This window comes from Seriola dumerili, unplaced genomic scaffold, assembly GCF_002260705.1.
Source record: "Seriola dumerili isolate Sdu_G_001 unplaced genomic scaffold, Sdu_1.0 BDQW01000621.1, whole genome shotgun sequence".
Classification (NCBI taxonomy): Eukaryota; Metazoa; Chordata; class Actinopteri; order Carangiformes; family Carangidae; genus Seriola; species Seriola dumerili.
In genome coordinates this window covers 1,666,626-1,688,009 of record NW_019174876.1, presented here as the reverse complement: position 1 = coordinate 1,688,009, position 21,384 = coordinate 1,666,626, and the positions used below count along the sequence as shown (strand labels likewise).

The 21,384-nt window shown below is 39.8% G+C and overlaps 1 protein-coding gene across 1 annotated transcript in view; it reads right to left on the bottom strand.

The window, feature by feature from the left end:
- Positions 1-281: 281 nt before the first annotated feature.
- usp43 (ubiquitin specific peptidase 43) overlaps positions 282-21,384 on the bottom strand; it is a 111,264-nt gene continuing 90,161 nt past the window's right edge. Inside the window, exons 9-16 of the mRNA XM_022765040.1 lie at positions 19,513-19,616; positions 15,935-16,012; positions 15,631-15,760; positions 11,506-11,625; positions 9,632-9,881; positions 6,060-6,218; positions 1,584-1,745; positions 282-1,450 (exon numbers count right to left, since the gene is read on the bottom strand). Of these exons, the coding sequence (XP_022620761.1) occupies positions 282-1,450; positions 1,584-1,745; positions 6,060-6,218; positions 9,632-9,881; positions 11,506-11,625; positions 15,631-15,760; positions 15,935-16,012; positions 19,513-19,616 (2,172 nt within the window). The remainder of the gene's footprint in view (positions 1,451-1,583; positions 1,746-6,059; positions 6,219-9,631; positions 9,882-11,505; positions 11,626-15,630; positions 15,761-15,934; positions 16,013-19,512; positions 19,617-21,384) is intronic.

Here is a 21,384-nt window from a genome sequence, read left to right as displayed (position 1 = left end):
CTGCATATTAGTTTCTCAGGCACTTGTTTCAAGTGATAAAAAAACAAACTCCTTCTCAGGTCACATCATTTCATTCTGCTCTTTATATCCCAGCATTGAAAGACTCTTCATTAGCTCCATCTCTCCATGGTGCAAACCACTCGAGCCAGCTCATTTTCGGCGAACAAAAAGGCGTATCACTGTGAGTTGAGCTCTATTGCTTTGATCTCAGAGACTGGACGTCATTCACTTTATAACAGGTAAAAGGCTCTGTGTGTGCGGATGTGTTAAATATCAGTGCATCAGAAGCTCGACTCTGGGACTGTCCTTTTGCGCCCCAGGGAGGTTGTGCTGTAACGAGTCCTCTGCAGGGTGCCGTAAGATGGTTTGTCTGTTGTCAGGCTGCGTGACGGTGCCGGGGCTGTGGACATGCCATTACGATGCAAAGACGATGTTCTGCGCATGCTCTGCTCTGCCTTGGTGGGGATGTTGGAGGAACTCTGCGAGCGCTTGATGTCAGCCGCCGTGCGCCCCACATTTCCATTGGCCACGTCATCACCCAGATGGCCTGAGCCGTTAGACTTGCCTCCTTCCACCCCAGTTCTGCCTCCGACTGCTCCGTTAGACAGTGACAGCCTCGACAAGGTCCTTCTGCCTCCTTCCTCACCTCCTCCTCTCCCTGACTCACCCTCCTTGGACTTCCTCAGGTCCTTATCCTTCTTTAGAAAGTTACCTTTGAAGAAGGAGAGCAGTCCCTCGTGGTTCTTGGGTACTTCTCCCTTCTTGGTTTTTGAGTTTCCTTCATATGTACCATGATGCTCCCTATCAGCCCTTTCTACCTTTTGCCTTCTCAGAGTCTCATCATGAAGGCTGGGTGTACTGTAGCTGGGCTGAACTCCAGCAGTGAAACTCCTTTTTGTCTCAGCGTCCTGGGAAGCTTTGGAGGAGCTCTGCTTCCTGGCATCCTTCCTCCTGGTAAGGGTGTTACTGCTAGAGCTACTGCTGATATTCGAGGCACTCTCATCTCTTGTCTGGCCTCCCTTGCTGCGCCTCAAGCTGGCTGTCTTATCTGATGTTCTCCTCTGGCCCTCTGGGACCCGTGGAGATTCTGGAGGCGGCTCATCCCCTGCTTTACCCACACAACTTATACTCCCAATGCTGGATGATCGGACATTGGCGGCGGCGCGGCTCTCAGCAGATTCCTTTGTGCTGCGCGGTTCGCTCATCAACGTTATTATTGGGTCCTTTGTGCACCGGGGCCGCCGACCAGATTCCAAGTACTGCACTAGCTCTACAGGGGCAGGATCTCTGACCGGTGCAGGCACTGGCTCTGTTTTTCGTCTATCCTTGGAACCAAAGGACCAGCGCAGGGGAAGCACTTTGCTCAGAGTGTCTTTGGTCTTGCTGGGGGCTCTCATGCTCACACTGCGCCCCTGAAGACCCCTGACAAATGGCCTGCTCTCAAAACCCCCTTACATTGTAGAAAAAAAAAAAGTTTTAGTTTTCACATTTAGATGCAAGACCTTCACATAGATTTAATCTTGAAATAAACAATCAATATGCCACTAAACTGATTAGGGCAAATCTTGGGTGTGGCCGCTTACCCCTCTCCTCTTTGGAACCATTGTCAAGGAAGACCGGAGACTCCGGAGAGTCGGGTATGGAAGACGGGCAGGTGGTGGAGGATCGAGACACTAGACTGCCTCTCTTACTGTCCCCTGTCAGCCGGATCAGCCAGTGGTCTGACATGGATGAACTCGTGGAGCCTGTGAGACACACACAGAGAAGACCGGGATAAGAAGAGAAAAATAAATACTTCATCCCAAACTGAGAAGTCCTGATGCATGCATTAATGTGTAAGCAGCATTTTGAAGTCATAGCTTGCTGAGGCAGAAGTGAATGTAACTGCTTAACATACTGTTTGGCAATTTAACCTAAAGCAATGCATAACACTTCATAAGCTTATTATAGATTTAGCTTCTAAGTCCTCTAGTAAAGTATCCACCGACACCTTTTAACATTTTTTGGGGAATAATTGTGTTATAAACCCAAACAATTATATTGTGTCATAATCTCCTTTATTTAGCTCACTGATAGTTTGATAGTTTGTTGCTTTTAAAAGTGTGAAGCAGTGCTTGGAGGTAGAGAGGGAGACAAGTACATCCTGTGTGTGCAAGAAAAACCAGTCACTTAAACATTAACTCAGCAACTTTAATTAATTAGTATCTGGCTGCCATGGAAACAGTATGACTCTAACAGGGTGAACTTGTCTACATAACAACGTACATAACAGACCCACACACACCACAGAGTATGCAATATCTATTGCGTGATAGTGTGTGTATTTAAAAAGTTCATCTTTTTTTCATGATGTCTTCTTTCCTCAGACAGGGAAAATCTTGAGGGTCATGGAGGTCATAAGAATGATGGAGTCAACTCTCCTCCAGAGGTATCAGGTGTTATTTGGACTTTTTAGACTTTTACTCCCACACTATCTAGATTTGGTTTACAGGATGCACAACTTTTCAGCCAGTGGTTGACTTCATTTAGCCCTCACGTCTCTTCTGTTCTTTCACTCACGAGCAGCTCTGAATTGTCTGTTCTTTCGTTCGTTTGTGGACAAGGGAGAATAAGAAGTAGAATAGGTGGAAAAATAATGGTAAAAATAGGAAGGAGTAGTAGGGCCATGGATGAGAAAAAAAAATGAGAGGAGGAAGATTGTTTTTTCATCAGGCACTTCGAGGAAAAAAAGCTGAAATGTCGAGAATAAAGTCGAAATGTCGAGAATAAAGTCAAACTGAGTCAGAAGAGGAAGATTTTAATTTAAATTTTGCCTTTTGAGAATTAAGTCGGAATGTCGAGAATAAACTTGACATTTAGAGATTAAAATCGACCTTTTGAGACGATATCAAACAGCGTGTATGACTGCCTCTACAAAATGCCATGTATAGATGAACTGATGAAATTGTACTTCAGAATTGGCTTTAGCAACAAAGAAATTATTTCTCTTATGGCTCATAAACACAGTGTAGCTGTCAGCATTAGGACTTTGAAGAGATTGTGCCAAAAACTGTGTCTGTTCAGAAGTAAAGAACACAAGCTTGGAAGAGGTGGCCACATTCGTGCAAACTGAAATAGCGAAAATGCTGGTAAATTCTCACTGGTGTGCCGACATATGTGACATCATCTTTTTACCTACCCACTTGAAAACATTGAGATAAACAAGGACCAAAACACAGAAATCTCTCATGTGCACAACTATTCTAACAAAAATTTTGCATTCATGTAGGAGGCAATCATTAATTCAGAAAATTGGTTTTCTGGCCTTTAAATGTCAAGTTAGCATTCAGGACCAAGTGACCAACAAAGTCATCAACAAGTAATCTAACAAAGTGATGCTACACTGGGAAATAATGTCCCATTAGGGAAATGTGTTGTTTCCATCCTTGGATGCATCTTTATTTTGTATGTAAATGGGAAGAGCCGAGGGCCAAGGAGAAGAGATACAAGATGGCACAAATAAAAGTTTCAATTTCAAGTTTTACCAGATAGAGAGAAAAAAATTCATTGAGTACTTTTTCCTTTTCCTAAAGGAATTAGTGTGTTATTCTTTTCAGTATTCACTCTCAGGTTGCCTGGTTTCATTCTAAGGGTTGTTTGTTTCAAGATCTGACTGACTTAAACACACAGTAAACACATTGTGGCTCAGTGCACTTGACATTTTGTTTTTCATATCATACACTGAGTGGCTTTTCATACCTTGATTTTACAAAGCTGCATTATGCTGAAGTGGGCACTGATGGCTAGAAACAAACAGGATGGCTGCACCAGGTGAGCTCATCATTAGTGGGCAAAGGAGGAAACAGATGCAGTACACTACAGTACTTGACATTTAGAATGTGGACATTATAAACAAACTAAACAAGGGAAAATGCAGTAAATGGGGAAAATGTGTACAATTCCTGACAGCGGTTAAAATGGTTTTGTTTCTAATTGATATAGTCACATATAGCACACTTAAATAGGTTCATTATTGGTCATTTGGATAAGTAATCGTATTGCAGCAGGAAGGACAGTTCATGATGATAACGGTTAATACATTAATGATGCGAGGCACTCTGACATTTCCAGTATCTGTATTGGCATGCCCTCCTCTGAGCAGCCACGACAAAAGGTTTCAAGTTCATCTCCACACATGAACGACTGCTATTATATATCTGACTTTTTCCTTCTGTACATAGCCTTGCCGTTGGCAGTTGGCACGGTATTCACTCCTCTTAATTTAAAATTCTAATCCCAGTAAAAGATACCGACATTATTATACAAAACTGTGTGAAACCAAACATTTAGATTTGAGTTCACCATGGGAAATGACCTGGAGAGCAAAACTGACCCGTGATTCAGAATCAACAGTCACGTCAATGGTCCATAAAGAAGCAAAGGATGGTTTTATTGTTGCAGAATGAGCAGCCTTAAGGCTTGTATAGTTCAAGACCTTTAAAAAGTTAATAATGTAACATGTTTGCTGACCTTTACCATCATGTATTCAGTCACTACTGAGCCACAACATTCCATAATCTCCACGCTACTCTATCCTCACTAACCTTTCACTGCTCTGCTCTCTGTCTGCCTTTACATCAGATGGTGGGGTCATTTCTGAAAGCATTTGTTTTTCTGATGTCTATGCTAAGTGCTCAGTATACAGTTAACAGACTGGAGGATTAAGGCTTCATCCCAGATGTGTGCAAGGATGGTTTTTTTTTCTTTTTTTTTTTTTTTTTAAGAAAAAGAAAACATTTTCTTCAAAATTTGTTCCAAGTTTGTCTCTGAGCTAGCTAAGACCAGGCTTCTTCAGTGTAGCCTGAATGCTTAATCACATCTGGGTATCGAAGCACGGCATATGAACAAGAACTCTCTGCTTTAAATTGTACACCTTGTTTCTTATTTGCACAGACAGATTTGTTCGTTTGTTTCACATTCAGCGCTGTGTGTGGAGCTGTGTTTCACATTATACAGACTCTATGTGCGTTTCTCAATGGAACTATATTATAATGAGGCTCCTGAGTTTGACTTCAGCAGATGCATACCAGAATTTAATAACCACCTATAGTTTCCCTACAGTCAGACAATCACACTCTGCTCTCCCCACTGTGCCTTAAAGCACTTATTTGACTTTGCTGGGTACCCATTGATGTATCCTGTGGGCATCTCATTGGTTTATTGTATGCAGCTGTTTAAGTGCCTCTGTTAAATTATTTCTGGAAGAGGATATTGCTTTATTGAACCCAAGAATCTTTGTTGCCATGAGAAAAATGTGTGGGTGCAAAAAGACAATCCATCTGGGCTATGGAGTAGGCACCTTTTAAGTACTAATAGAAAGTTTTACTTTGGAGAAGTACATCTAAAGATCTGAGACACAGTGATCCAGCAGCTGTATTCTTGTTTTGCGACTCTGAATCAGGTAAAGTATAATCGCAACTCACAAAGGAGGAAAATCATTACTACAGGAATTCAAGAAAAGGTAAAGTGTTGAAAATTAGCATTTATGTAGCAGATACTAATTTCTTTATGTCCAAATTATTCTAAATGACTAAATGACTTTATGTTGTCCTATTATTCACAGATAAGCTCTACTGAACAAAAGCATTCTTACTCTTATGAGTACATGCATTTTACTGTGCACATACTTTGCACTGATACAATATTTTCAAATTACAAATGTATATTTGATTGAAGAGCAGGACCAGCGTCCACACTGTGGCTCACATGACTGGTGGGTTTTAAAACAAAGATGATGGATGTTTAAAAGAATCTGTGTCAGACGAATTTTTCAACTGTAACTCTCAGATCGCTGAGAACATATCAGAACTGTGTTGAGAGAGGAAAGTGCAGCCAATGACGCCAACCACTGCACGACGCTCCCATTGTTGCCTACATTACTCCTTAGTGTTTGCGTTGAAAGACCATATATTAATTTAAACATTCTTGTCCTACAAACAGGCATTTCCTTAAAATCATATGCCCTTTTATTCATGAAATTATTTATGTTTTCCTGTTGGCTACTCATTAGCATAGCATACCTCTGATGGAGCTACTGGCCGACCATGGAGGAATAGTGTTGCGTCTCTGGTAGAAAAGGATGTAAGCTCCTCTGGTACAAACTTCCTCGTCTGGCACCAGGTCGACGCTGCTGTCATCGTAACTATACCACTGGCCGTCCACTGAGTTCCTACAGTAAGCTGCGTTAAAAAAAATGACATCAAGCATAAACAAGGGACACAGCAACATAATGACAATGAAGAAAATAAAAAACTGAAGAGTAAGGCTGTCATAATAATAATTATTGTTATTACCATGATATCAGAAAATACCATGAAGAGGCCAAAACCAACAATTCATTTATTCTACTACCACGTCTTGCCAGTGTAGCTGTGTAATAACTACTGAACACATAGAAGAGCTATATCTTTGTAGTTGGGTTGAGAACCACTGTCTGACACACAGCTGCTCTCCAGGGATCAATAATGCCACTGCAGCAGTAGCGTTCTTTTGGCTCGAGGTAATAAGTGTCATCAGGCATTTACAGGAAATTCGTAATAGTAATTTATACTCAGTGCTGGTCTTATACCTTAACAATTAGTGAACTCAATTTTCTTCACATAAAAAAAGCAGTTAGCAGGAAGTGGCCGTAACTAGTCACAAAGAGGTTTAGATACAATACAATACAGTGTGCGTACCTGCATATAACATAAAGAGAACCCTCCACAAACCGTTCACATAACTCCCAGGTGGGGTTTCAGTGTGGAGTATTCCTGTTTGCTAATTTGTCCATCTCTCTGGTAACATCAGAAGGACAAATCACAATTTCTATTTTTTATTATTTTATTATTTATTTATTTTTATTTTTAACTTTAGGTAAATGATGCATCACCCTGCTGTGCCCATGTTATAGCGCACAAGGCTCCCAGTTACATTTCCATGCCATAAAAGACATAGTGACAGTGTGCAAGCAAGTTGCCTTGGTGATGACTGATCCATCCTCCTCATCTTGCACTGTCTCCATATCTCCTGCGTATTATCCTCAGAGTTGTGCTTTTTTCACGAATCATCCCCTGCAATTACACAATCAGTTTTGTCTCACCTTCCCATCCTGCTTTTCGACCGATCTCATCAGCTATACAGTAGACTTAAAAAACGGAAATGACTCTGATGAATGAAGTTCATCCATTGTCTTCACTTCTTGCTTGTTTTTTTACTTGTTACAGATGTATAATTGTAAATTGATAAAATCGACAAAAGTGATATAAATTAACATCAATGTACACTCAATAGCCCATAATGACAAGAGTGAAAAAAATGTTTTTTGAATTTTTTTGCAAGCTTATTGCAAATCAAAAACTGAAATCTCTCATTGACACAAGTATTCAGACCCTTAAAAGAGTTATTTTTAAGTTGCTGTTTGACCTGCCAATCTTGCTAAGAGCTTCAGCTGTCATTGTGTTTACAAGGTTAGAGGTTATAATACGTCCTCTGAGCAGCACTACTTCTTGAGGGCAGAGTGACACAACAGTTACTCTGTATTGGAAAGTGACAAGACAGTCCGATCGGGCCAGAGCTAGCCGGTTAGCATGCTAACTTTAGTCTAACAAAATAAGTTGTAAGAATAGAAGCAAAACAAGAGGCTTGCTTTCCACTGCTGGAGACAGCATGTTTCTTCTAGACTAGTAAGTAAACAGCTGTTACTGCTAATACTGGGTATGTAGCAATAGGAAGACTTACAAATAGCTCCTTTAATCCAGTACTTTGGAGAAGCCCCTTTGGAGGCAATTACAGATTCAAGGCCTTGTGGCTAAATCTCTACAAGCTTTGCACACCTGGATTTGAGCAGTTTATCCCATTCTTCCTGGCAAATCCTCTCAAGCTCTGTCAGATTGGATGGGAAGTGTCTGTGAACTACCATCTTCAGGTCTCTCCACAGATGTTCAGTGAGGTTTAATTCTGGGCTTTCACTGAGCAACTCAAGGACAGTCAAAGACTGCTCTTTCAAAGGTCTGAGTGCTTTTGTAAATGTGAGATTTCAGTTTTTGATTTTTAAAAAACTTTTCTATTATGGGCAAAATGGCAATTTTACCCATTTAAAGTTAGATCTACAAGACAATAAAGTGTGCAAAAACTGGAGGGGTCTGAATATTTCCTGAAGCCACTGTAAAAACAATTTTGGTAGGACCTCTGGGGGTGGTCTTTACTATACACAGACAGTTTTTAAAACATTATACATAACCCTTCATTTATCGACTATTATGAGAAAGACCCTTCTCACATAGAAACATCATCTCATTTTAGTTCATTCAAAGTTTCAGCTTGGACATGTTTTGTGTATTTAGTGTGTTTTTTCTCTTCCCCCCTGAATGTGAGTTTTCTGTTTCTAATTTTTTTGTTGGCTGATAATAATAATAATTCTAATTCTGTATAGATATTGCTTGAACTTTATGTGAAAATAAAATAATATAAAAAGTGAAGTTCTAGTAACTTGGAGCCACCTATTAGGGGAAAGAATGACTCACCTCATTAACTGAGTGTGTCCCTGTGTGGTCTGAAAATCCTCCGTACACTGGCAGTCGTAATGGCTGTTTGGACACTGTTGGCAGTTACTTCAAATACACTGCACAGGCAGGGACTTACTTGACTACTTGCAATTACTGCCATTGTGGGTTTTGAGGTGGACCAGAGTTTATTAAGACGATGCTTAGACGTCATTATGGGGGTCTCTATAGGAGACCCAAATTGTAGTCAAACAGGTCACTATTAAACGTTTCCTTTTTTTCAAGCTTAAAATACTATTTATTTACCAAGCAGTTTACTCCTGGGAGTATGTCGGGCGGGTGTTTCAGTAATCACACATGGATAATGAAGACTGTGTCCATGACAGGTTTTTTGTTTCCACTCCTGCAGGACCCATACTGGGTTTGAAGGTAGGCAGTAAGCAAAAAAAAACAAAAAAACACAAAAAAACCTGTGGTACTGTTCATCAACAGCAGTTTCAATACATCTCATCTAAGTTTTTCAACACATCATTAAGTTTCCACACTCACTGAAAATACCAGTGAGGTTCTGCATAATGACTGGATGAAGTAACTACATCAACTGAAGGTGGGTGGTAAGTGCTTTTCTGAAAAGGTGCAGGATAAATCTGAGGGTATTGTATGCTCTATGTTAAGATGCTGCTATTATTCTCAAATCTACGAGAATGGCCTGATCACAACATAATCCCATCACTCCACGCTCCCATCTCTCCTTTCAAAAATGACTAAGTGTGTTGGGCTATTTAGAAAAACTCATAATTAAGTGTAAAAGAACTGGAGTCCAGCTGTGAGAAAAACATACTGCTGCTAGAAAAGCTCTGATCAAATATGATAATGACAGTAGGTACCCTATTGTGGTGTACATCTTTAATGGCCTCAGCAACAAAAACTAATTATAAACTGGAACTGAAATTATCTATAGCAACTCAAATTGTCTAAAAACTGCTTGTTTCAACAACTCAAAAATAATCGACTTATGAAATAAAGAAGAGTAAACAAATGGTCAAAATATAGAAAATCTATTATACTACTACTACTAACTACTACTATTATACCACGCAGTTCCATACCAGTATAATGTCCTCCATGCATTCCTCCGTGATGGTTACACACAGCGTAGAGGTCGTACTGATAGTCGATTGGGAGGGTCATGTCGGCAGGTGGGTTGTGTTGTCCTGAGGGCTGCTTCCAGGAAGGTGTCCAGGCTCCCAGGTTCAGGTTCCTCATACTCTGACTCCTCTTCACCATGTGGGGGGCCATGTCCAATCCAGTCAGGGGGAAACGCACCAAGGTTGACAGCTTATTCCTCCGCTCGCCTACCTGTTTCAACATTTTTTTATTAATATATGTATACAGTACATACATGTGCAGGTAGCAAGCATAAGTCAACTGTGGATCTCGATGAGGAGTGGATCTTGCAGAAAAGGATTGACACTGACTTGATTAAACAGGTATCCAATGTCATTTTGCTGCAATTAAAATTAAAACACCATAAACTGCATCATAAAAATGCTAATAAAAATAATATAATTTTTAAACACTATCATATCACAGACTAATCACATGGGGAAGAAAACTAGCTGCACAGGTTTCTTTGGGTTGAAATTGACTTTTGACCACTACCCAATCAGTAATGTCACAGCAGGATCTTTGCTTTCCGTTGCACTCCTAGGCGTGGTTAGAAGTGATCAGACGTGTGAGATAGTTCGAAGCCAAGTCTGTCCATATCATTCTTAGCTACTGAAGGGCTCCTCCTGGGATGGGTACGTTATCATGATGGAAGGGCCTGGATACCCCACATGACCAGATCATGGGCTTCTGGTTAAGTCTCCTACACAAAACTGGTCATTGGCACAGATTCTGACAGTGACTGAATTCTAATGAATAGGCTGAAAAAAGTACATTGGTCAGAGGAGGGAAACTGCGGTGTGCGCTCCCACAGCTCTAGACAGAGACCAACTTGTTACCAATGTAGAGGGAGGACACATGGGACTGACTCCTTTCTACTTTCCTGAGCCGAGGTCACTGAGGAGCATCGTGGGGGCAAGATGCAGAGGATGGATGAGATTCACGCGGTACTGCTGGATGTTGACAGGCTGTTCTAACTTACACACATCCTCAATGCTTAATGCATACAGGTCAGGGACAATACCTGTTGTAGATGGAGGTATTGATTGTATGTTTCCCTGTTTGGGGAATCACACTTCTATGCATCACAAAATTAAAAAAAAGGTGCTGGAAAGATGACTGTTGGCTGATTGTCAAAACTCAGATACACAAGGAGCAGTTCTTATGATTTTATTTTACAATGGAAATTTCCATCTAACTGGGCAAGACCCTGCCCTGCAATATTCATATTTCCTTTATGTGTATTCTTTGTCAGCAATTATTTCCCCCCTCCTTTACATTCCTCGAATAGCCTGAATTTTATTTTCCACAACATATTAGATGTAGCAATTAATATGAGAGCATTTTCTTCAATTTGGCAAGTTATTAAATTGATTTAGATGTTGATCATTTTGTTCCCACAAAATTTAGGAGCACCACAAAAACACAATTACACAGAGAGAATGGGTAGAATTTTAAAAGTTTTAAAGTTCATGATTCTTAAACTTTCATTAATTGTGTTTTTTCCCCATTCAGGGGCAGTAGAAAATCCAATAATGACTCTATTACTTTGTGAAGTTGTTATGGCAAATGCATTAGCAAACAATTGCCTTTTTAAGCATACCCAGCAGACAAGGAGTAACATCAGCATTCATTCTGAGTTATTTATTTATTTATTATTTTGTCAACATAATTAATCTAAGTCCAATATTCACTCTCCTGTTGTGGTCTCCAGCTCCTGAAGGCAACATCTGGCTCTTAAGCTGCTATACTTTGTAATAATAATACTAATACTATGTATCTGACCTCACAAGAAGCTCTTTTATAGTTTGCCTACCTGTCGGAAGCGCTTGAGATGGAGGATCAGTATGTCAGGCAGAGTCCACAGGCTCATCTTCACCATGCCCTGCTGAAGCTGTTTACAGTGGGGACACTTCCAGGCATCATCTGGGGCGAGCTGGAATCAGTCAGTGAATTAATCAATTAAATGTTTATACAAATCAAACAAAAGTGTTCATATTGGTGATAGTATGACATGTTTACTTTAGATGAACAGGTGTGTATTAATCTGTTTTTCATTAACCCAAAATAAAAACAAAAACAAACTTAAGGCTCATGGAAAGTTAGTTTTAAAAGCAGACGTCCGAGAATGTGTTTACCTCATTTTCTGCTTGTTTGATTTGTTAGAGGCTCAATACTTCAAACTGGGGAATCTACAAGATAAATGCCTTTAGCCCATTGTTTGCTCTTCACACTGCTCAGACAGACAATAGGTGGATTCAAAAATATGATTCTCTCAAAATGAAAAAATCCCAGTTATGACTAAAGTTATGATTATAGCAAAATCCTGCCTACAGTGAATTGATGGTTAACCTCATCTATTTGTCTGGCTAGAATTATCTACAGAGGCCTCCTCCTCTCCAAAACAAACATACCGAGTGACTATAACTAGTATAAACACTGAATAAAGCAGTTTTGTTTTCCTATATGTTAAAAGTCAGTGTTTCATTGAGACTGTATGGGAGCCAAGACTGCCGCTAACGTTCGCTGAAATGCTAGCCCAATGTTGACTGCCTGTTAGCAGTCACCAGTGGGCATAGAGGCTAGCTTGCTAAGTATGTCTAGCTAACAAACGTTACATTTAGAATATTCATGATGTGTTGTATATTTTTGCCATGTCTGTCAAATAATGTATATACCTCGTTAAATGTTTGCGAATTTGTAAACAACTTGTTGAGAACTACCATGCGAGCTAGCTTCCTTACTCTGTGCAGCATTGTAGATTTAAGTTATTGTCACCATCTTTTTCACCCATTTGATGCTGTGAGAAAACAGATAAGGTAAATAACAAATTCACACACTAATTATGACACAATTTAACTCCAATGTCTATAAGAATAAAATGAAAAGTGATGACATTTTATAGCTAAATGGTCAAAGGTCAACTTCACTGTGACATCATAATGTTGCCTAAGTCCATGGGTTTTTTGAACAGGTATTTGGTTAGATGGCTGAAATAAAGTCTGTGGTCAACACAAGCTCAAGACAGTTTCACATGACATAAAATACGTCAGTAAATACCCCATTCATGATTTCTTTAAGCTTTAACGTCTCTTAAAAAAGCTGGTTGCTAACAACTGGCTAAATGAGACTACACAGGCTGTCAATACATAAATTACATTTAAGGGCATGTATTCTGTTATCTGTAGTGAAATACATTTTAAAAGTAACACTCCCAAAACCCACTGAACATTTGACCCAACTGGGAACTGGTTTAACCAATCAGCATCTACACACCAATCATCCACAACATTTAAACCAGTTACCGGTTTGGTTTAATGTTGTGACTGATCGATGTATTATTTCTATCGTTACAAGCAGGGACTTTCTGTCCTAGAAGTGTAGTATAAGATGATTAGATTCTGTTTTACAAAATAAGATAAGGAAATTAAATAGCGTTGTCTCATATATTGGTGCGTCATTTAACAAAGCCTAATTAGTGCAGGAGAAAAAAACAAAAACTCACTGAGATCTTTATTGGGAACAATTGTACACCTGCTTATTCATGCAATTATCCAATCAGCTAATTATGTACCAACAGTGCAATGCATAAAATTATGCAGGTACAGGAGCTCCAGTTAATGTTCAGATCAAACATCAGAATGGGGAAAAAACGCGATCTCAGTGACGGGCTGATGGGCTAGTTTGAGTATTCCTTAAATTGCTGATCTTCATTCCATCTCGGATAGAAACTCCTTGTTGATGAGAAAGATCAGAGGAGAATGGTCAGAGTGGTTGGAGCTGACAGAAGGGCTAGTTCTAACCAGAGAAGATTCTGTGAACACAAATGCTCTTTTCCAGAAGGGCACAGCTCTACAGTGAAGGTTAAGAGGCATACAGAGAGCCATGGTATTTTTACCTGACAATAAGATATGAAAAGGTCTTTCATCTGTAATGGGCAGACCAGGAGTTTAGCGTTTCTCCATCCTCTATTAGGTCATTCAACCATAATGCACATTAAGTGGAGGTCTATTACTGCGTTTAACTGTAGCAATGGCATTACGTGTCAAATACTGTAGAAAAGCGCTGAAGTGATTTAACGCAATTTAATGAATCACTAGCATTTAAAAATGAAAATGTTTTCATATTTGAGAAACTATGCTTGAATAATGATTGGGAGAATTACAATTCGTCAGACAGATAATAAATAAATAAATAAATAAAAAATTAAATTTTGGCCTCTAGTCATGAGAGAGCTAAAAGAGGCATCTGTTATGGGAAAGTTTCAGTTAGGAGGAGTGTAAAAAGAGTGGAGACAAAATCATTTAAGTTTTATTTGAAAGACATCTAATATTCAGAAAAGTCATCTTAATTGGGATATTGGGATAAGGCGGGAAAGCCAAAATGAGACAATGAATTAGAGATTGTTAAGGCTGACACTTTTTGCCCTTGATGAACAGTTTTTTTTTTAATCTTCTATAAAAGAGGTGAGGACTGTGTCCACAAGATTGCACATTCTTGGACAACGGAGCTGGGTGACACAAAGGAAGTATAAAATTAAGTCTTCACTCAGCTTCTTTGATGATTAGTTTTATAAAAATAGAAAGGGAGTTGTACAGAGAGCCACTGCAGGTGTAGAAGGTCTCACTGCCATGGGCTGTCTGAGAAAAATTGGAACAAGGATGCTACTGCTGAGACAAGAAACCAATCTAAATCTCAAATAATAGACACCTTCTCAATATGTGTTAAATAATTATGTTATATGCAACTAATGATGTAATATGATGCAGAAATATATATTCAAACGTCTAAATAACCTTCTGGAGGATGGACGTCATGAGACACAGAGTGGGGTTCAGTCTGAAACCATTTTTCTCAGGTGCATTGGGTTGCTGACATGTTGCCAAACCTGCACGAATTAGGAAATAATATTTTCCACACAGTTCGACCTTGCAGTCTGATTATGTAACTGGTAGGTTGTTTTCTTCAGTTATTGTTGACGATGATTGACGATGATTTCACACCCAATCTTCCCAGTCAGGAAGCTGTAGTGGTGGCAGGAGTAGAGGACGAGCCACGAGAGGTCGAGGAAAGCGAGGGAGAGGGAGAACAGCTAGAGCAGCAACGTCAATCGCTGAGCTTGAGGAAAGAGTGGAGGAATGTCATGGAGAGAAGATGGCTGCAACACAGGTTGACAGCCTACTCGCAGCTACTACCCCCTCATACTGTCATATTGGAGTAAGGGCTACAGTGACTCACCATTGCTTCTTGAGGTACAAAGTGGTATTTACAGACAGGGCGAGCCCCAACTGATTTAGCGTTGCACTCCTATGAAGCTGTTGGACTCGAGAATAAGAGAGATCTTCTTTTTTTATTCTGCACATTCTTCTTGTCAAAACCTGGCACCTGCATTATTCATAATGCATCTCAACTGCTGACAGTTCAGTTGGAGATTTGGCTGTGTTATGCTAGTCGTGGCTAATGTAGCCTTGAGCCCTTAGCCTCTAGCAGAGATGAGGACCGTGCCACAGATGTAAGCGCCCCCTTTTTTCTATCTCCACACCGCAACATTTTTTTTCATTTTCAAACATCTGCTGACCCAACTGACTGACTCAAGTTACATGACTTGAGGCAATTTTATCAGACTTCATGCAGCTTCCTCTGGAGATTTAGAGACTGTTTTTTCACATTTGCAGGAGATATCACGGGCTTTAAAAGTTAGTTGTGTAAAACTCTTTTCCCTTTACAAAAAGTACGCCATTTATTTACAGCTGCACTGTTGCACTGACGGCAGTTTGGTTCACTCAAGCCGCAGTACTTTTAACAATGGAAACATGAGGATAACTGAGTAAAGTGTATTGTGGATAGAAAAAGACTCCAAGATACATAGGTGGTTGGATTTGCCAAGTGAGAATAAAGACTTCTGTTCTTTATTTGACAGATGTGCTGCCTTCAGTCTCACCTGTTCTTCTTTGGTGTACAGCTGGAAGCACTCGTCCAAGGTACAGCTATGCTGCTGCAGATGTTGCTGCTGCTGGTTCCTCACACTCTCCGCATCCTTCACCACCTCCTCTTGGATGCTGCCAAACAGACTGTAAGACGCAGACACACAAACACACAGTGTTCATTGTTCATTGTTGAGCAAAGAGTGATAAGTGATACTCCACAGCAGTGGATAAGCTATGTGTGTGTTCTGCCTAAATGCTTGTTTACATACAGTGTGTGTACTCCTCTAGGAGGAAAAATGGTTTGTGCACAGTGCTTACCATTCTTTAGTCTTGTGCTCCCACTCGATGACGAGCTTTACATGGGGAGGTCCCCCAGGACCACAGAACTTCAGTGCTCTGCAATACAGCAAGAGAAAAGCAGTAAGATTCTACACACACATATTATGATCTTAGTTTATCCAGCTGTAGCAGAAAATATTACCCATCTACAAAAACCTGAAACCGAAAAAACCAAGGGAGGCTGAAATCTGTCACGCTGTAATGCAACAAATTTGGTGACATTGAACCTGACGCTGTCTTTGAATGTTTTCTTTGTGCTTTTTGATTTTTTTTTTTTCATGCTGGTAAACACAGACACACACACACTGGCAACAGCAGGATTACACAGTGTGATCGGGCACAGGTAAAACACTGCATGTATTAATATGCAAATGGTTGATGTTGAGTCACACTGTGGTGTCATGTTTGTATTGCAGACGTTACCTTCACTGCTTTGATCTCAGGAGGAAAGATAAACTTGCATCAGTATTCAACAGCCAGACAGCACTGACAGATGGCTAAGGTGGATTTAACAATCACTGAATGCTAAGAGTAGAAGTTATTTCTTTTGTTCCGGGAACATGACGGATCAGCAGTGGTAGATGTTTTGGAGTCGTGTCGAACTTCAGTTCCCTTTGATTTTTCAAAGCATCAGTAGTCTGGATGGAGACAGCCTAGAGGCTTCTTGCATGGGTGAATACTAAGTGATTCTCACTATGAGTAGTGTCACCTATGTTGCTGTCTCTTTATTGTTCTCTGTGAACATGTTTAAACGCATGAACGTGTATGTACCGCGCCTTAACACTAGATGTCAGGCTTACATAACATATAAACAATTCAGGGAGGTTAAAGGCCTCAGTATGGCAACATCCTCACTGATTATGAAAAGGAACAGACACTTTAAAGTATATTATTTGTGTGTGTGTGTGTGTGTGTGTGTGTGCGCACGCGTCTTGTTTCATTCACTGTCCCTCAGGTTGTGTCAGATTATTTTTGATTTTGAGATGTCATTTTGTTCATTGAAGTTTGGAATTACTGAAGTAAACTGGTTAAAGTAAATGTTCCTTATTTCATGATGAATGATTTACATTTTAGGATGAAGTCAACCTCACCTGTCAAACAGTGGCCATATGGTTTCTTTCAGTTGGCATGATTTTTTTGTTCAATTGCCAGTTTGTGGTCGCTGAGTCTGTGCTTGGTCAGGATCTGCCTCTGCTTTCTATCTCTGACAGTTAAGAGATTCATAATCTTTGTTTAAGAACAGATGACATTGTAATCTACTTTGGTTTTTAGTTTCTTCTTTCCTGTGTTTAAAATAGTTTTCCTTACAGTGTGTTATAACTAGTTTTACTGTGATTGGCGTTTCGGAAAGCAGTGTTATTGAGAGACTCTTCTTCTCTCTCCTTCTCTCTCTGCCCACTTTACAAGAGTGCAGCAATAATAATTGCCTCAGGATGAATGAGAAACCTTCCCTGTCACATATATCCACTGATCTGTCCAACAAAACCAATTCATTCATTTTAGACAACACATTGTTTGCCGAAGGATTCAGGGGCATGAGGCTACTTTGCATTGTGAATCTAAAAAATTAAGATTGTGTGTGTGTGTGTGTGTGTGTGTGTGTGTGTGTGTGTTTGTGTGTGTGTGTCGTATTGTGAATGCATGTGTGTATTTGCTCTGTGACAAGTGGATCTTTCTTTTTTATAATCTACATCAGTGCATACATTGATAAATTTAAAAAAGCAGTTTTGGAAGTGAAAATAAAATGTCATTTAACTATGCATTTTAAAGAAAAAAAAAGATCAATTCAGAATAAATTGTCTTTAAACAATGAATCATACAACCAAAATTCATTGTATTTTTTCTTTTTATTTCATTTAGAAATATGCCTGCCTACCATACTCAATCTCACAATTAATTTTTCCTGCTTTAACAGTCCCATTTGATAAATTTAACTGAAAGACTCTCTGTGTAAGTGGTGTACCACCTAAGAAATTAAAATCCAACACACAGAACAGCAGAAGGAGCTTTGATTGGCCAGACTTCTGCCGACACATAACAGCTGGTCAATTAAACACTTTAAAGGTCTACAATAATTCAAGTGGCACACTCCAGACATCGTAACAACAGCATGCAGACAAACAGTAATTATTACGAACAAAAATTGTACAGTACAGCTGGCAGGGAGCAATGAGTCTGCAATATGTTATTGAAAAAATGTAATTCAAAAAAATCAGTGAGATATTACTATCCCGCAGTATGGCTAATGAATGAATGAATCTTCACACATGTTAAGCTGACAAGTTTACAGCGAGTCATTTAATGGAAATACTGAAGTGTGTGTACTAACGTTGAAAATGGGAAAATGAGACATTAGATCTCACCACCGCCCCTCTAACTTGGTGTAGCTATGTCTATATGGGGAACTGTAAGGTGCCCTTTTGTAAATTTTTCACTTTCGTCATTTGGACAGAAAGAATAATCTGGTGCTTGTCACTGAGTTTTGTGGTAATTTCATTGTATCATTGTTTGTGCCCTGTGCTGTTTTGCATCTAAATCCTTGTTGACTTTTGTGTATTTCGAAATCCCATCTATGGACAAGCATGACAAATGTGGTAAGTGGCATGTTATGCCTACCTTTCCCCATACAAATAACCATTAAATACATAAAGAAGATAGGTTAAAGCATAGAAATGCTCACCAGACACATTTTTATTTGTTCAATACATCTTGAATTCGATGCTGTCTGCAGGTATTTTGTGTAAAGTGAGCAAAATCACATCTAGCATATCACATTTTGAATGTGATATAAGTAATGCACTGCAGCAGATGCAGACAGACAGACACACACACACGCTCATATTGAACACCCAGTCTAACCTGGATGACAATCTCATTTTCTTGCTCCTTTGTGGAAGGCCTGACCTTCACTGCACGGTAGAACAACAGAGATTCATACTAAGCTCCTCAGCTGTACAGTGACACCTTGATGCTCTTTATCACACAGGAAATAAAGGCCTTATCTTCACACCCTCAAACTGATATCATTTTACTCAGTTGTCTGTAATCCCCTTAAGGTCCACTGGCTTCGAAAAGGAATTGTAGCTTTTTGTCTAACGCACTAGAAAACCTGTCCGCCATGGTAATGAATATGACTTGATATAATCATTTCAATATCGGCTTTAATTGGCTTATATATTTATTTGTTTGGATGTCGCTGTGACTTGTGACTGTGCTTTCACTGTCAGCCTGTCATCGATGTGGCATGGCCATTGCAAGCACTGCTGTAGATGCTTTTTTATCATTCCAACATCAAGGTCATGGTGCAACGTGTACATATCCGTGTTTCATTATGTATATGTGTCCGTATTATTGGATGTGAATGCTATTATGCATGTATGAGTGGACTGACTGTGGATCTACACTGTCATAAATGCATTACTGACGACTCGAAGAAAGAATGTACAGTAATTTGCATGATGGCTAAGTATGTGTGTGTCTGTGCAGTTGTATAGAACAGCACAGTATGTTGTTTTCCTTTGTGTGTTTGTGCGTGTGTGTATGTATGTGTGTCCTACCTATCAACTGCAGGGTGGTAGAGTGGCCTGCTATCCTGTGGGGACAGGTAGCTGTAGGCTGCCGATCCTCCCACCACTCTGATCTTGAATAGCACCCCAGCGTTCTGCAGAGAGAGAAATACACATTAATGCAGCTGTGTCCTTCAAGAGCGTCCACGCCACCTTAAACATTACTGTCAGTTTAGCTTTAATCATCTCACAAAAGTGAAATTCAAAGCAAACTCATACAGCTTGGAGCACTGATTTTTAACCAGCACGCTCAAGCAGCTCAAGCTCAAGCTGATGAGCAGTGTGCAGTCAGGTAAAATATGCCTTATATACATACAGTATATACAGTTTCCATTACTATAGTTTCTCTGAGGACATACTTAAGTCAGCGCTACTAGTATAAATAACACCTACTTTCTGTAAGAGACTCACTCTGAGAACGGTAAGAAATTTCATTGCAATGTTCTGAGGAGAATTAACATAATTATGATATTAGTAAGATGCTGGTTGTAGAAAGAACAATCCCACATTACATAGGGTATGTGGATATGAAAAAATAATTCAAAATAATACCAAGTGTATCGGCTTAATATGTTGCTCGTTGGAGAACAACTCATACCTAAAGCCTCTGAAAACGACACGAAAATGTTTTTTATCGATAACATTGAAAATATTCATAAACTGAATGGGCAACAATCAGAGTGAATGTTAGGGCAAAAACCAGAGAGAAGACCACTGAGAAAAACAAAAATACAGAAATCACCAAAATTATCTCAACTTTGACTTGTGTTGTTAGCTAGTAACACATGAAACACAGGGCCTTTAAAGAAAGCTTATGATGTGTAGTATTAAATTACGTGTCAGTCAAAAACACTCACTCACTCATTCACTCACTTACAGTATAACATTACCAAAGAGAAGTTAATCTATGGTTTTGAAAATTGTGTTCTAATTATCAAGTCTTTTGGCTAATGTTGTGTTACATTACTACTACTTACTACTACTACTTTACTTAACTGGGGTCAAAATTTATTACAGTCTATATCATATAATTCTGAAGTTTTGTAAAGTGCTTTGTATCAGCCGTGTTGTTTTAAAGCAGGGGTCCCCAAACTACGGCCCGCGGGCCACATCCGGCCTGCCAAAGCAATTGGAGTGGCCCACTTAACGATCCCAGACAATCCCTCTAAACATCAACCAATTTTTATTAAGTTGCATTTTCCTATCATATCATCATAACATATCCGTACTTAAAGGTTGGCATTCTAATTAAAATTGACCATAGTTATGAGCTATTTATAGTTAATAGTGGCTCATCTTCACCTCCTCACACAATGGTATATTCTGACGTGACTTTGATCGTGACCGAGCCAGCGTCAAGCTGCAAAGTTCTGAGGTGGGAATCTGTCATGAAGGTGGTTGTGTCCTGCATAAACTTCATCAGAGCAAACGGACTTAAACACAGGCAGTTCCAAGCCTTTCTCTCCGAGCTAGAATCAGCCCACGGAGACGTGCTTTACCACACTGAAGTCCGCTGGTTAAGCCGGGGCAGAGTTTTGAAGCGTTTTTACGACCTGCTACCCGAAATCAATGCCTTTCTCCTGACAAAGGGAAAAACTGTCCCAGAGCTGATCGACACAGAATGGAAATGGGACCTCGCCTTTATTAACAGATGTGTCAGAAATTTTAAACGGCCTCAACTTGCAGCTCCAAGGCAAGGGAAAACTAATCTGACATGTATTCCCACATCAAAGTATTTGATCTTAAACTAGCGCTGCTTATTGGACAGGTGCAAAAACAAGACTTCACCCATCTCCCTGCTACTCGAAGCCTCTCAGCTGAGAAACCGGCGGTCCCGTCCCCAACCGAGAAGTGCAAGGACGC